The sequence below is a fragment of the Zingiber officinale genome, chromosome 11A (assembly GCF_018446385.1).
Source record: "Zingiber officinale cultivar Zhangliang chromosome 11A, Zo_v1.1, whole genome shotgun sequence".
Classification (NCBI taxonomy): domain Eukaryota; kingdom Viridiplantae; phylum Streptophyta; class Magnoliopsida; order Zingiberales; family Zingiberaceae; genus Zingiber; species Zingiber officinale.
In genome coordinates, this window is record NC_056006.1 from 68,941,763 (window position 1) to 68,956,690 (window position 14,928).

Below are 14,928 nucleotides of genomic sequence, written 5' to 3' on the forward strand. Positions count from 1 at the left end.
TCAGTCATAACCGTTCACCGAGAGTTTGGCAAACCTATCCTCATAACGCAAAGGGCAAGGTGTTAGAACCTACAACAATAGTGCAATAATTATAAGCCACAAGTTGTCCATATTCAGTTATATAGGTACATAAAAACATGAATGTACCAGCTATATATGCCAAATCTTCTTCATAGGATTCATCATCGTTGGTATTCTCCTTCTCTGTAGCAGTTGATCTGGCAATCGGTTTAGTCATTAACTTTATTGTTAATGGATGATAATCATTGATATGCTTAGCTAAATTTGTATGCTTTAAGGAGATAATTAATGGATGCATACCCCTGCTGCAATAATGGACAGTTGCGCTTGTCGTGTGAGACACCTTGGTGACCGCATCCATGACATAGCTTGGACTTTGAGGTTGACATCTCTTTTGAAGATTTCAATCTTTTTCCACAACCCTTTGCCCTTACTAAAGAAGGATCAACAATAGAGGGGCCCCCATCTATGCCTTTCTTCCTTTGACTTTGGTTGTCACTTTTTCGGCTAATGTTCAGCTCTTGAATTTTACTATATATACAATCGAATTGGTCATCCAAAAGGTTTATCCCCTCATCAATCAAAGATGCAACATCGATCACTACTGAAGCTTTATAGGACAACCTCGAGTGTCTTGCCATCAATTTCGCATATGGACTGCCGATGGAAGTTTGCTCACCAAAATCATAGATTGCCCCAACCTTGGCATTTCTTGTCCATCTATTGAGTATGTACTTATCAGGCAGTAGAAACACTTGGTTGATACGAAAAAAAGTTAACATATGCCTATATAGAATGCCCTCGAACTCAAATTTACTACCACTACACGATATGTAGTCTGCATGTTTGTCATGCGTGAGGACCCTTGATTTTGTAGATGAACCACTTTGAAAATTCATGACATGGTAACCTACTAAATCACCAACTATAGATGCTTGTTGCACATAATAACCATGACTCACACTTATTTCACTTTGAAAATCCAACCATTTCTTTTTGGTGTACACCCTAACCATTTGAGATTCCATTGGCCAATTTGTCTTAATCTTTGGCTGCTCGACCATATCAATATGGTCGACAACTAACTCATTGTGCCTTTGGTGTCGCAATGCTCTATTAAAACGCGTGATAAAATCAATCAATGAGTTCTTATGTGATACATACTTTTTGAAAAATAAATGTGAGCTTTCAGATCACCAACTGCTTGACATTCCAGCAGAAAAAACATGGTTAAGGAATAATGGGACCCGCCTTTGTCATAATTCATACATCAATGTTAACCAATCATTTTTCTCCAATCCAGAACACCTGATAACTTCTTCCCATGACTTATCAAATTCTTCAGGGGTTGAGGAGTTAACAATTAAATCTTTATGGTTTGATAGTAGTTGCGAAAAGTCAAAGGGGGTAATTTATCGGGAAATTTATTGAGCATATACCACAAACAATATCGATGCACTGTGCGAGGAAAAACTTGGGTAATGGCCTTCGTCAACGCTGGATCCTGATCGGTGATGATCACAGTTGGTGGACCTTTAGGCATGACTTCTATGAACTTCGTAAGCAACCAAACAAACGACTCAGTTTTTTCATCACTTAGAAAGGCACAACCAAATACAATGCTCTGATGATGATGATGATGATTAACTCCTACAAAGGGTGCAAAAATCAACCCATATTTGTTGATATTATATGTGGTATCAAATACAACTGCATTACCAAAGACGTTGTATGCCCTCCTTGATACATGATCCACCCAGAAATACCTAGTGAATCTTTCTATTGAATTAGTCTCATAATCATAAAAAGGTAGAATTCTTCTCTTTCTCAGTTGCAAATAACTCAATGAGTGTTTCAACGTCAATTCCCTTTTGTTCATCCCTTAGCTCTCTCTCAAAGTTTCTAATATCCCATTCTGTGCAACCGAGATGCTCAGGTCCTCTAGAATCTATCTCCAATAATTGGACTTGTTAACAAGTTGGCACATTAGCCTCTGAAAACTGCTGCGTTAATACTTTCTTGGCTTCAGAAATATGGCGATGTGAGCGAAGCAAATGCACCTTCGAAGGAGTGGAGAGTGGGTGATTATGACTTTCCATGAATTTTGAGACAATTCAATTTGGCCCGGTCTGTTCTTTAACAAGTGAAAGTTTTGCCCTACATCCAGTCCTTAATTCGCCATGTGCTCTTTCCTTTACACTGTCAACTTGTGCTTCTTTTTTCCGTTTATCATCTGTTTGTCCTTCTTTAAAGCATACAAATTGTTTCCATCCAACTTCATTTGTCCTCTTATTTTTCTTGTTGTTGCCTAATCTTGCACTAAATTCGGCTTCACGTGCATATTGATTATAGACCGAAAAGGCCTCCTCCAATGATGGAAATTTCATCCTAATCCATGGTTTTCGATCTTCAGCAACTTGGGGAATGTATAGCTGATTAGAATCACAAGTGTCTTCCATTGATAGAGAATGGCATATTTAGCTCCAATTAAAGGTATCAATTTCAATCAATGATGATGACTAATTAGGATAAAATATAATATAGAGGAAATATTTATATGCTCGTAGAGTTAAGTACAATATTCAAGAAGAAGACTCAAAACCATATGAACCCTAATAGTTCAAACCCTAATCCCAAAGTGAAGAGTCAAATTAACTTACGACGAACGAAGATTCGAAGGCGAAAACCAGACGTCGCAGTGAGCTTGGCAGGCGAAGTGACGATCGCTACTCCCGAACTTAGTATGGGTTAGTAGTGGTCATATGTGTTGGATCGATGAGTTTGCGGGAGGGGGGGGGGGTGAATAACGATTAAAATTTTTTGAAAGAGTACGCAGCGGAAAAGACGAAAGTAGAACAATGCTAACACACGAACCTTTTACTTGGTTCGGAGCCTTAGCGACTCCTACTCCAAGGCCCGCACACAAGGGTGCTTTCGATGGGCAATTCACTAGCATTTCGAAAGCTTATTACAAATCTAAGTATAGGAATGCTAATAAAAAATAATACCGACAACAGAAAGAAAAATGAAAGAACAACGCATGGTCGGAGTAGCGTCGCAACGTCGCAGGAGCGTAAGTGAGCAGATCGTGAGTTGTGTTGATTCTCCACCCTTGACCCTCCTTATATAGGAGGTTCGGGGCATCCGGATCCCTTCGGGGCGCCCTGAGTATGATGTAGTAGAGCCAATCAGCGAGCTCCATGTGGCGAGGCGACGTTTAGAGATAAAACTTACCTCCGGGCGCCCGGACCCTTGATTTTCAGCAGCTTCCTTCCTACAAAAAAATGTTAGTCCGAGGCACTTATATCTCTTGCAAAACAGATTGTTAGCACAATTTATAATTCAACAGAAAAGAATATTAATTAGATTCCGTCTCTTCGAGACCGGAATTTAGTCAAGATCTTGACTTAGAGTTCTGAAATAGTTCTAAGTCGGATCGACACCTAAGTTCCCTTCCCGGGAACACCTCCTCATAGTCACTCTCCTCCAGTGACTTACCTCAACTTATCTACCAGACGTCCGGTCAGCCCTTTGACTCGTCTGGACTTCGTGCCAACTATTCGGTCAGCCCGTCGACCTAGCTGGACTTCGTGCCAGCTATCCGATTGGCCCGTCGACCTAGATGGGCTTCGTGCCAGACATCCGGTTAGCCCGTCGACCTGTCTGGGCTTCGCCTGCACACTCGATCAGAGTGTTAGATAACAACAAAACTAACTTAACCTATTTTGTCATTCATCAAAACCTGAGTTAGACTGTTAGTGCTAACCGCACCAACAATCTTTCCCTTTTTGATGCAATGACAATCTGGTTAAGTTAGTGAAAAAGAATGCAAGTAAAACAAGCATTATCAGATTTTTTAAAGTTAGTTTTTGTTTCAAAGTTGGTATTTTATCATTTTAACTAACTTAACCACATAACCCTTCCCCTTTGGCATTCATCAAACATAAACATGGATGAAAAGAGAAACAGTGCAAGAAGAAAAAAAAACACAAACATAAGTCAGATTAACTTGGGGGAGAATATTTCAAAAATAGCTAAGTTTAAAAAATAGTCAATCTTTAGAAAGCTAACTTGGAAATATTACTTTGTAAAATTTTTAGAATTTTCAGAGTAAGTTTTGCAAGCTTAAAACACCTTAGATAGTTTTGTACAAGTATAATTTTCAAACCCAAGTTTATCAATTTTCAATACTAATCAATTTTCAAGATTAAGTTTGAAAATTTTAATTTTCAAATCAAAATTTTAAAAACTTGGTTTGTAAAATCCAATTTTTGAAACTTAAGTTTGAAAAGCTAATTTTTAAGATCGAGTAAAATGTATTTTTCAAAAAAATTAGGCTTGTAAAATTCAATATTCAAAAATTTAGTTTGTAAAATCCAACTAAGTGAAATCAGATTTAAAAAAATTCAATTTGCAAAATAATTTTCAAAACTAACTTTATAAAATTTAGCTTTCAAAATGAATTTCCAAAATTAATTAAGATCTTATTTTCAGTTTGAAAAATCTAATTTTTAAAATTAAGTAAGATCAATTTTCAAAACTAAGTTAGATTCAATTCTTAAAAATAGCTTAGAGTTAATTTTTAAAAATAAGTCATATTTCAGAACAGATTAAAAATATTTTTACAAAAATATTTTTTTAAAAAAATAATTTGAAAATATTTTTTAAAGAAAAAAAATATGAAATTAATTCCTCCCCCTGAACCTGGCATAAAAACAACTGTCTAACTAATCAGTTACTCATTGACTATTAAAAGATGACAACTTTCACTTGGTTGGCCAGATTAAGCTAATTATAATCAGTTGGTGTTTGACCAAACTGAATCACTTAACTTGATTAATGTCTGTTTTGTATTTAACGCTCATACTTATGTCGATGCACTGAAATAAGCATCTTAAGTCCAGGCAATTTGCCTATGCATCTCACCCCTTTTTATGTTCAGCAATCACAAACAAGGTAAGCCTAGAGTGTTGGTGAGATGTTTAATTACTAGCCTTATGGGTACATGCTTTTTAAGGGATTGAACTAGTCTAGGGCTAAAATTGATTTTCGAAATTCTAAAAAAGGGAAATTTTAAAAAAGATTTTCTCCTAAAATTTAAAAATAATCATTTTTTAAAACAAAAATTTGAATTTTTAGAATCCTAATCTATTAAACGCATCCCTAATTTTTTACGTAGATTACTAAACTCACTTTCAGGGAGGGGTTTAGTAAATATGTCAGCTAAATTAGATTTTGACTCAATGTACTTGAGTTCAATGTCTCCTTTAGTGACATGATCCCTGATAAAGTGATGTCTAATTTCAATGTGTTTAGTTCTGGAATGATGCACTGGATTTTTTGTTAAGTTAATTGAACTAATATTGTTAATTAATACTTTTACATTTATAAGGTTTAAGTTAAAATCTTTTAAAGTGTGCATCATCCATAATAGTTGTGCAACGCATTCTCTTATGGCTATATATTCTGACTCAGTTGTAGATAGAGCAACACAGTGTTGCTTTCTACTAAACCAGCTAACAAGTGATGGACCTAGTAGTTGACATCCACCACTTGTACTTTTGCGGTCTAATTTGCACCCAGCATAATCTGAGTCAGAGTACCCTATTAATTCAAAATTATTAGTTCTAGGATACCAAATACCTACATTTGTTATTCCTTTTAAGTATCTAAAGATTCTTTTGACTTGAGTCAAATATGATTCTTTAGAGCAGGTTTGGTATCTAGCACACATACTAACTACAAATAAGATATCAGGTCGACTTGTAGCTAGGTATAGTAGGCTACCTATAACACTCCTATAGTATTTTAGACCAATTGATTTTTCATTTGGGTCGTTATCTAGAATAGTGTTAACTACTATAGGTGTTTTTATTTCTTTAGTATTTTCCATCCCAAATTTTTTAAGTAATTCTTTGGATATTTTTGCTGATAAATATAATTTCCCTCATTTGTTTGTTTGATTTGCAATCCTAAAAAGTAAGTTAATTTTCCTACTAAACTCATTTCAAATTCTTGTTCCATTAAATTTGTAAACTCTTCTAAAAGTTCTGAGTTAGTTGAGCCAAATATTATGTCATCTACATAGATTTGGGCTATAAAAATATCCTCTTTTATTAACTTAACGAATAAAGTTGGGTCAATTTGACCCTGGTTGAACCCTTTGGATATTAGGTAAGAGGTTAAGCTTTCATACCAAGCCCTGGGTGCTTGCTTAAGTCTGTATAATGCTTTCTTTAGTTTAAAGACATAGTTAGGGTGATCTAGACTTTCAAACCCAAGTGGTTGACCTACATAGACTTCTTCTTTTATCAATCCATTTAGAAAGGCAGATTTGACGTCCATTTGATATAGTCTAAACCCTTTATGGGCTGCATAACTGAGTAACATTCTAATGGACTCTAATCTAGCTATTGGGGCATAAGTTTCATCATAGTCAAGTCCTTCAACTTGACTAAACCCCTTAGCAATTAGCCTAGCTTTATTTCTAGTAATTTCCTCAGTTTTACTTAATTTATTCCTAAATACTCATTTTGTTTCTATTATTTTCTTATTTTTGGATGGTGGAACTAAGTCCCAAACTTCATTACGCTCAAATTGAGCTAGTTCCTCTTGCATAGCTATGACCGAGTCTGGGTCAAGTAATGATTCGGCTACGATTTTGGGTTCAATTTTTAAAATTAAAGAAATTTGACTTAGGTTTCTAAAAGATGACCTAGTTTGAACCCTTAAGTCTGGATCACCAATTATTTGGTCAACTAGATGATTTGGGTTGACTTTTATGGTTTTAGGAGGTTGATTTTCTAGAGGTTCTTCTTCTTCTTCTTCGTGATTATTGGTTCATTCTTGATTATTATTTTTTTGAATAAATTCAATTGGTTAAAGTTGGGTTTCTTCTAGATTTTGTTTGGATTCCTCAAATTTTACATTAGTAGTTTCTTTAATTTTTAATGTAACATTATTATATATTCTGTATCCCCTACTATTTAGGGAGTACCCTACAAAGATTCCATTTTCTACTTTGGAGGTGAATTTTCCTGAGTGTTCTCTTGTGTTTAAGATGAAGGCTGACACCCAAATACTTTAAAATATTTTATATTGGGTTGTTTATTATAATAAATTTCAAAAAATGTTTTATTATGTGTTTTATTTAGTGTTGTTCTATTTTGCACATAGCAGGCTGTACTGATAGCTTCTACCCAAAAATACTTAGGTAGATCGCATTCATTCAGCATAGTTCTAGAGGCTTCAAGTAAAGTTCTATTTTTTCTTTCTACAATTCCATTTTGTTGGGGAGTCTTTGGACATGAAAATTCGTGATGATATCCGTTTTTGAGACAAAATTTATTAAAATTGTGATTTTTAAATTTTCAAAAGTTTCATCCTTATTTTTTAAGAATTTGACCCAAGTAAACCTAGAATAGTCGTCTATTATTACTAAACAATACAGACTTCCATTTATTGATTTAACCCCATGGGAGTCAAATAAATCTAAATGTAGAAGTTCTATTATTGAATTGGTTTGAGTTTGATTAGTTGGCTTGTGAGTGGACTTTGTTTGTTTACCTTGTTGACAAGTATTACAAATTGTTGAGTCTAAGTTAGGTAATTTTTGTAATCCTCTAACTAATCCATTTAATATGCTTATATTTCTGAAATTTATGTGTCACATTCTTCTATGCCATAACCAAGTTTCTTCTTTTTGTGTTAAATAACACTTAATAGAAGAAGTGGTTAAGTTAATTGCATAGATGTTGTCTTTTCTAAACCCTTTTAGACTTATTTTAGGGTTATCTAGGTGCTTGATTGAACATTCTGAAGATAGGAGCTTAACCTTATATCCAGTGTCACACAATTGACTTATACTTGAAATTTTCAACAAGTAGTACATTTGTAATGATGAAGTCAATTTTTAGCTCAATATTACCTATACAAATTACCTTGAGTTTGCCATTGTTTTCAAAGGCAACTGTTCCTAAGCTTTTGTAAGTAAATTGGGTGAATTTGGTATGATCTCCAGTCATATGTTTGGAGTAACCACTGTCCAAAATCCACTTGGTTTCCTACAATACGTAGGAATTAAAGTTAGTCTGAGTTTAGTCTTTTCTTAAAATCGTTTTATGTAAGAGTAACACCCTTAGCAAAGAAGTTGTAATTTTAATTTTAAATTGTAAATTAAGTTTAACTTCAAAATTTTTAATGTTAAGTTTTAATAAAAAAATTTAAGTTAAAAGAATTTTAAAAATATTTAAGTTTAAAATTTTAAGTTAAAAAGAATTTAAGTTAAAAAGATTTTTGAAATAATTTTTTAAGTTTAAAATTTTTAAAAAAACTTTAAGTTAAATTTTTTTTTGAAATAATTTATAAGTTTAAAATTTTAAGATAGAAAAAATTCTAAGTTAAAAAGATTTTTGAAATAATTTTTAAGTTTAAAATTTTAAGTTAAAAAGATTTTTGAAAAAACTTTTAAGTTTAAGATTTTAAGTTAAAAAAAAATTTAAGTTAAAAAGATTTTTGAAATAATTTTTAAGTTTAAAATTAAAAAAAAATTAAGTTAAAAAGATTTTAAAAATATTTAAGTTTAAAATTTTAAGTTAAAAAAATTTAAGTAAAAAAGATTTTTGAAATAATTTTTAAGTTTAAAATTAAAAAAAATTAAGTTAAAAAGATTTTAAAAATATTTAAGTTTAAAATTTTAAGTTAAAAAAATTTAAGTAAAAAAGATTTTTGAAATAATTTTTAAGTTTAAGATTTTATGTTAAAAAAATATTAAGTTAAAAAGATTTTTGAAATAATTTTTAAGTTAAAAAAAATTTTAAGTTAAAAAGATTTTAAAAAAAATTAAGTTAAAAAGATTTTTAAAATAATTTTTTAAGTTTAAAATTTTTAAAAAAACTTTAAGTTAAAAAGATTTTTGAAATAATTTTTAATTTTATTTTAATTTAATTCAATTTTGATTTTAATTTAAATAATAATTTTAATTTAATTTTATTTAATTTTAATTTAATTTTGTTTAATTTTAATTTTATTTTATTTTAATTTTAATTTAATTTAATTTAATTTAATTTAATTTTAGTTTTAATTTAATTTAATTTAATTTTAATTTAAGTTAATTTAAATTTAATTTAATTTAATTTTAGTTTAATTTTAATTTGATTTTAATTCCTTAATCATCTCTCCCGATCTAAGTTTTCAATTAGGGAATCCTATGATTTTGTGAGATAAATTAGATTCAATTTTAGGATTTGATTTAACTTTGTGTTAGATTTAGGTTTAGCTTTGGGCTCAACAAACAGACATTCTTTGGATAAACTTCTGGGCAATGGTGAGTCACCTGGACATCATTAGAGTAACTATGCCTTCGAGGTTTTCCAAATAGTCCTATCCACTGAATTTAGTACAAAACCTTGGTCTAACTAGTTAGGATCCGTAAAGGGTAGCTTCGGTTAGTTCTACTTAGCCAAATGCACAAGGTCGAAGCCATATCTTCCTAGACATGCATAGACTAAGCTTCCCTAACATACTATCATCCAAAACTTCACCAGTACCGTAGGTCAATGTAACGACCACCTTCCTTGACTACTCTCTAAAGGTGGTCGTTACCTAACTATTACTCTACTTACTAGTGTCACTTATGCTATTATTAGCAACACTTAGATTTATCACGACTCCAGAGAAGTTCCTACCGAAAAATTTCGGCAGAGTCTCCCCTGTACCGGTGACAATAATCATCAATACATGCAAAATAAACCATCAGCCACATGCATCTAGTATATATATACTCCACAACCACGCAGTAATAAGACACAACAACTTAAAGAAAACTATTCTAGTAATAGCAAATGAATAGAGCTCCAACAGTGGGAGATAACCAAACTAACAATGTGGAATAGACTCAATTAGCAACATAAGAAAAAGGGAAACAACTCTTTAACCATCCCAACTCCTCTAATAACGTTAAAGAAAGACTCTAAACAACTTCTTAACTAAGTCCCGAGGCTTCCATAGTTCAACATCACATACCATCCATCACGCATCCTCCTTGTCGCCTTCCACTTTATACCTTAGCTTTTCCTTTATCTGCAGTAGGAGGAAAATAAATCTATAAGCGAAATGCTTAGTAAGTACTAAATTATCTCACAAAACTCGAAAGTGCATAAGGTGCAAAGGATGCTAAAACTGAAATGCTACAAAGAAAGGTTACACATGCTCATCTATAGCAAAGCACTAAACAATCTGCATACTTATGATATACAAGAATAGATCTGCATGCTGGAAATAAAGCTAATCATGCTCAATAACTCATAAGGAAAGCAAATGAGAACTAATACTGTATGCTTAGCATTATAAGAGCTAAACTTTACTGGTTCTAAACATAGGTGATACTTGTTTCATTTACTTATAGACTTATACTTGAAATTAATATTTAACTTTCTTCTTCTCTTTCTTGGGCCCAGGCTTAGTACCAAATGCACGCTCTCTAATAGAGACTGAGGTAGCGAGCCTCCAGTCCTATGAGGGTAAAGACCTCGGTCTTACCAGGCCAAGACCTCGGAATTGGTCACCTGAATTTGTTTAACGACAACCTCGGAAGTCGGGTACTAGCCTCTTACTTTACTTTACTTGTTATCTTTTCTAATTAGACCTTGGTCTTTTTCTTACTGGTAGTTACCCATAATCCTCAAAAGGTTTAATAGGGCACATAATTATCCCACTAAAATTCTTGACTATTCATGCTTATTTAATGGCACAGAAAATCTAGGCTACATGCACAAAATGAGAAGCTGTGCAGGTTCAGAAATCATGGAGATCCAAGGCTAAAATACCAAACTTAAAGCTAATCATGTTCATGGAATTAGCAAGTAAAACTAAGCTACAAAATGCACTATGTATAGCTGTTCGTGCCTAGTATTGGCCAGGAAAATCTAAGCTACAAGGTACACTAAATATATGTTGTTTGTGCCCAGTATAGCAAGGTAAAACTAAGCTACAAATAGGCTGTTCAAAACTAAAAAATTTAATTTGAGTTTCATAGCAGCAAGGGAAATTACACATGCTCAACTAATTGCTAATGGGAACTACTCAAATTACTTAAAGCCTCTTCTCAACTTCCTATAAGAACTCACGACAGCAAAAGAAAACTGAAGGATTGCTACTGTTCAGTCCACAGAAAAGAACCAAATACAAACCGAGCATACATTTTAGGGCTACACTACTTATCAATTCCAAGCCAATCATGTACAAGAAGTAAATCTATTATAGCAGGTTCCAAAAACAAGGAAAAAGAGCTAACCCCTAGTAACCATAATCTGTTATAGCAGGTTCCTAAATTCTGTACAAAGCAAAGAAAAACTATAGGAAGCTGTTACCCGCAGCTTCTGATACCAACTGTACAGTAGACCCGAAACAACCTTGGTATAGAAAATTCTGCACAACATGATCCTAAACAAGAGGGAAAACAATTTGCTACTACCATTACTCCTCATATCCGGTGCTACAGCAATGAAACAAAAAAGAACAATGCAAAGCTTCGGAAACAAGAAGAGGAGCAAGGAATAAACCTCGGAGCTATCCTTACAGCGATTCCTTGGACTCACAGCCGACGGAAGCTTCTAGGGTTCAAGACTCAAATCTCAGCGATCTCTTTGTACCTACTTGTTCTTCTCGACGAGGAGATCATGAAGGTGTGAAGATCTCATCGAAAAAAGTGCTCACCGGTGCAAGGAAAACCCTAACTCGGCTTCGTCTTCGCCCAAGCACAGCGCCGTCGCACGCGTCGGGAGAAAGGTAGGAAAGGTTTTGGTCTCGGGGAAAAGAAATTAGGTCTTTTTAAAACTAGGGTTTTATTAATCAACTATAACATATATATTTCTCGCTTCATACTTATTAACAAAACACTCTCAGCTCGGTTGGTTGGCTGCGTTCGGTTAAGTCGACTTCGATCCCTCAGCCGCACCCTTTTTATTTCAATTTATTTTAAATGTTCCTAACTACTGCTTATATATATTTCGTTCCATATATGTTCACAAAAAGGTCGCGGACCAATTGGCTGGCTGGATTCGGTTAAGGCTAGGTTCAGGTCTGAGGTCCACGGTTTGAATCTCGGCTTGGACAATTTTTGTCAAAATTTCCTTCGTTTAGTAAAAATACCAAACGGCCTCCAAAAATTACATAAAAATACTCTAAAAATTTCTAAAAATCTCTAGAATATTTTAAAAGCATTTACAAATATTTTTAAGGACATTTAGAACTCAAAATAGGAAAAATTAGGTCATTACAATCCCCTATACCTTATAAAAAGTTCGTCCTTGAACTTAGAATAGTTCTGGATATTTCTGTCTCATACTGTCCTCACGCTCCCAAGTGACTTCCTCGTGCTTCTGGTTCTGCCAGATGACCTTCACTAGTGGTACTTCTTTATTTCTTAGTCTCTTAACTTCTTTGTCCACTATCTGTAAGATCCTCCTGGATCTGTACTGACTGAGGCTGAATCACTTGGCTAGGGTCGTGGAGACACTTCTTTAGCATGGAGACATGAAATACGTTATGTATTGCCGACATGTCCTGTGGTAAGTCCAGCTTGTAAGTTACTTTCCCAATCCTTTCTGTGATCAGGTAAGGTCCTACATAGCGAGGACTTAATTTGCCCTTCTTGCCAAATCTCATCACTCCCTTCATAGGAGCAACCTTGAGAAAGACTGAATCCCCTACTTGAAATTCAAGTGGCCTTCGACGTGTGTCAGCATAACTCTTCTGTCTACACTGGGCAGTCTCAATCCTCTGTCTGATCTTCTGGATAGCCTGAGTGGTTTCTTCTATCATCTCAGTTTGAATGCCCAGCTCTACCTCCATTTCTTTTCTCTCACCTGCTTCTTGCCAGCAAATAGGTGATCTACACAATAACAACCCAAATTTCCTCATTTTGAGCCCCAAAAATAATTAAAAAATATTTGAAAATGCTATAGAAAAATTCTAGAGATTTTTAGAAATTTTTAGAGTATTTTTACATAATTTTTGGTGGTCGTTTGGTATTTTTACTAAACGAAGGAAGTTTTGACAAAAAAATATCCAAGCCGAGGTTTAAACCAGCGACCTTTGACTTGGTCAAAACCCGGCTGACCAAGTGGGCAAGCAGTTGTTACTTAATCAAATAAAGGAAAAATTATATTTAAGTAGTAGAAGTTAATAACAAGAAATAATAGGAAGAAAATGGGTTGCAGCCGAGATTTGAACCCACGAGCCGAGCCTTAAGCAGAACGCAGCCAACCAACTGTTCATGCGTATTTATTGATAAGAAGGTTGCAAAATATTCTTATGCAATAGTTGATAATAAAACCCTAGTTACAAAGGGAGAAAGGTTCCTGCCCAATTCCCTACCTCTCCTTTTCTCTCCCGACGCCGTTCTCTGCCCGAACGGAAACACAAAAGAGGACTTAGGGCTTCACTTCAGTGGCCGATCGAAGGAGTTTTCCGAGAGCCATTCACACCATCGAGATCGCCTTGTCGAGGAGAGCAATGGAGGTGAGGAAGTGGCCGAGATCTTCACTTCTCCGAACCCTAGAAGCGATTTTTCCGGCTGTGAGTTCAAGAACAACAAGGTAAGTTGCTACTCACCTGTGGTAGGAGTAGTTTCGAATTCTTCTTGATTTTCGAAGTAAGCCTTGAAGAGTGCTGTTGTGTTTGAGTTTGCTACCGTGAATCACAAAGGAAGGAAGTAAATGGTATAGTTTAAGCATGTGATTTGGATTTCTTCAGACCTGGTAGATAGAAATTCAGTTTTGAGTTAGGTTGCAATTAATTGGACATGTACAGTAGGTGTTAAGCATTTCAGATTCTTGCATCAAATATCTAGTTTCCTTTGAATTGCAGTTTATTTCCTTTAGCAGTGCAGATTTTTGCTGTTTTCTTTAAGTATCTACTTCTTTTTGTTTTGGCAGTAGGCGTGTACCATATTTAGTATTAGTGTAGAATTTTAGATTCCTATAAGCATCTAGTTCTTTTCAATTTGTAGTTTAGCAAGTATAAAATTTAGTTTTTCTTACCGTGTAGTTTTAGTTTTCCTCTTCGTGCTCAAGTTTCAGATTTAGTTCTCTTTAGTTTTCCTTTAGTTAACCTTGTATCTAAGTATAAGATTTCAGTTTCAGATTTAGTTTCTTATGCTTTCTTAACTAGTTGGAACAACCCTTATATTTAGCATACAAGTTTAGATCTTTTTGTGCCATTAATGGGCACGAACAACCCTATGTTTAGCATTTTTTGTTTAGACCTTTTTGTGCTATTTAGAGGGCACGAACAACCTTTAATCTAAGTACATAGTATTAGTTTTCTTTGCTATTTTAACAAACATGATCAGCCCTGTTATTAGCATTGCAGTTTTAGTTACTTCGTTACTTTAACAAGCATGAACAGCTACTCTCTAAGTGTATGCAGTTTTTTTTTTAAGAATGCAGATCTTTCTTTCTTTGATTTATTTCTGCTGTAGCATGCCTAAAGATTTCAGATTTATTTTCCTTGGTTTTAAATCTGTTGTAGCATGTTGGAATAGGCAAGTTGTTTACTTGAACAAGTATAAGAAGGATAAAGAAAAGAAAGAAAAAGGCCAAGGCCTTAAGTAGATCCCAAAGTCAAAACTTTAGGAATTTTTGGCACACAAGGTGCTTGTTAAAATGCCAAGGCATTATATATTAGAAGTATTAACAGATAGCAAGTATTTTACTTTTATCAGTGGCACTGTGCTGGACTCTCAGTTGTCCTTGGGTTGGGCTCCCATAGTCGTCCCTAGGTTTAGATAACCTAGTATGCAGGACTCTCAGTTGTCCTTGGGCTGGGCTCCCATAGTGGTCGGGTTTAGATAATAGTAAACCCTACTAGATTCGGGACTAGCTACCTTGGGTCTAGTTAGGGATG

The 14,928-nt window shown here is 34.1% G+C and overlaps 1 protein-coding gene across 1 annotated transcript; it reads right to left on the bottom strand.

The window, feature by feature from the left end:
* Positions 1–1,085, bottom strand: LOC122031434 (protein FAR1-RELATED SEQUENCE 5-like). The gene is made up of 3 exons (XM_042590551.1): positions 322–1,085; positions 161–218; positions 1–69 (listed from the first exon to the last, which is right to left on the bottom strand). The coding sequence occupies exons 1-3, from the start codon at positions 1,083–1,085 to the stop codon at positions 1–3; spliced, it is 891 nt and encodes a 296-aa protein (XP_042446485.1).
* Positions 1,086–14,928: the final 13,843 nt, after the last annotated feature.

Coding starts and splice junctions, on each gene's coding strand:
- LOC122031434 (XM_042590551.1), bottom strand. CDS start 1,085: ATGGTCGAGCAGCCAAAGATTAAGACAAATTGGCCAATGGAATCTCAA. Junction 219..321: donor TGTCCATTATTGCAGCAGGG/GTATGCATCCAT, acceptor ACCGATTGCCAG/ATCAACTGCTACAGAGAAGG. Junction 70..160: donor AATCCTATGAAGAAGATTTG/GCATATATAGCT, acceptor CTATTGTTGTAG/GTTCTAACACCTTGCCCTTT.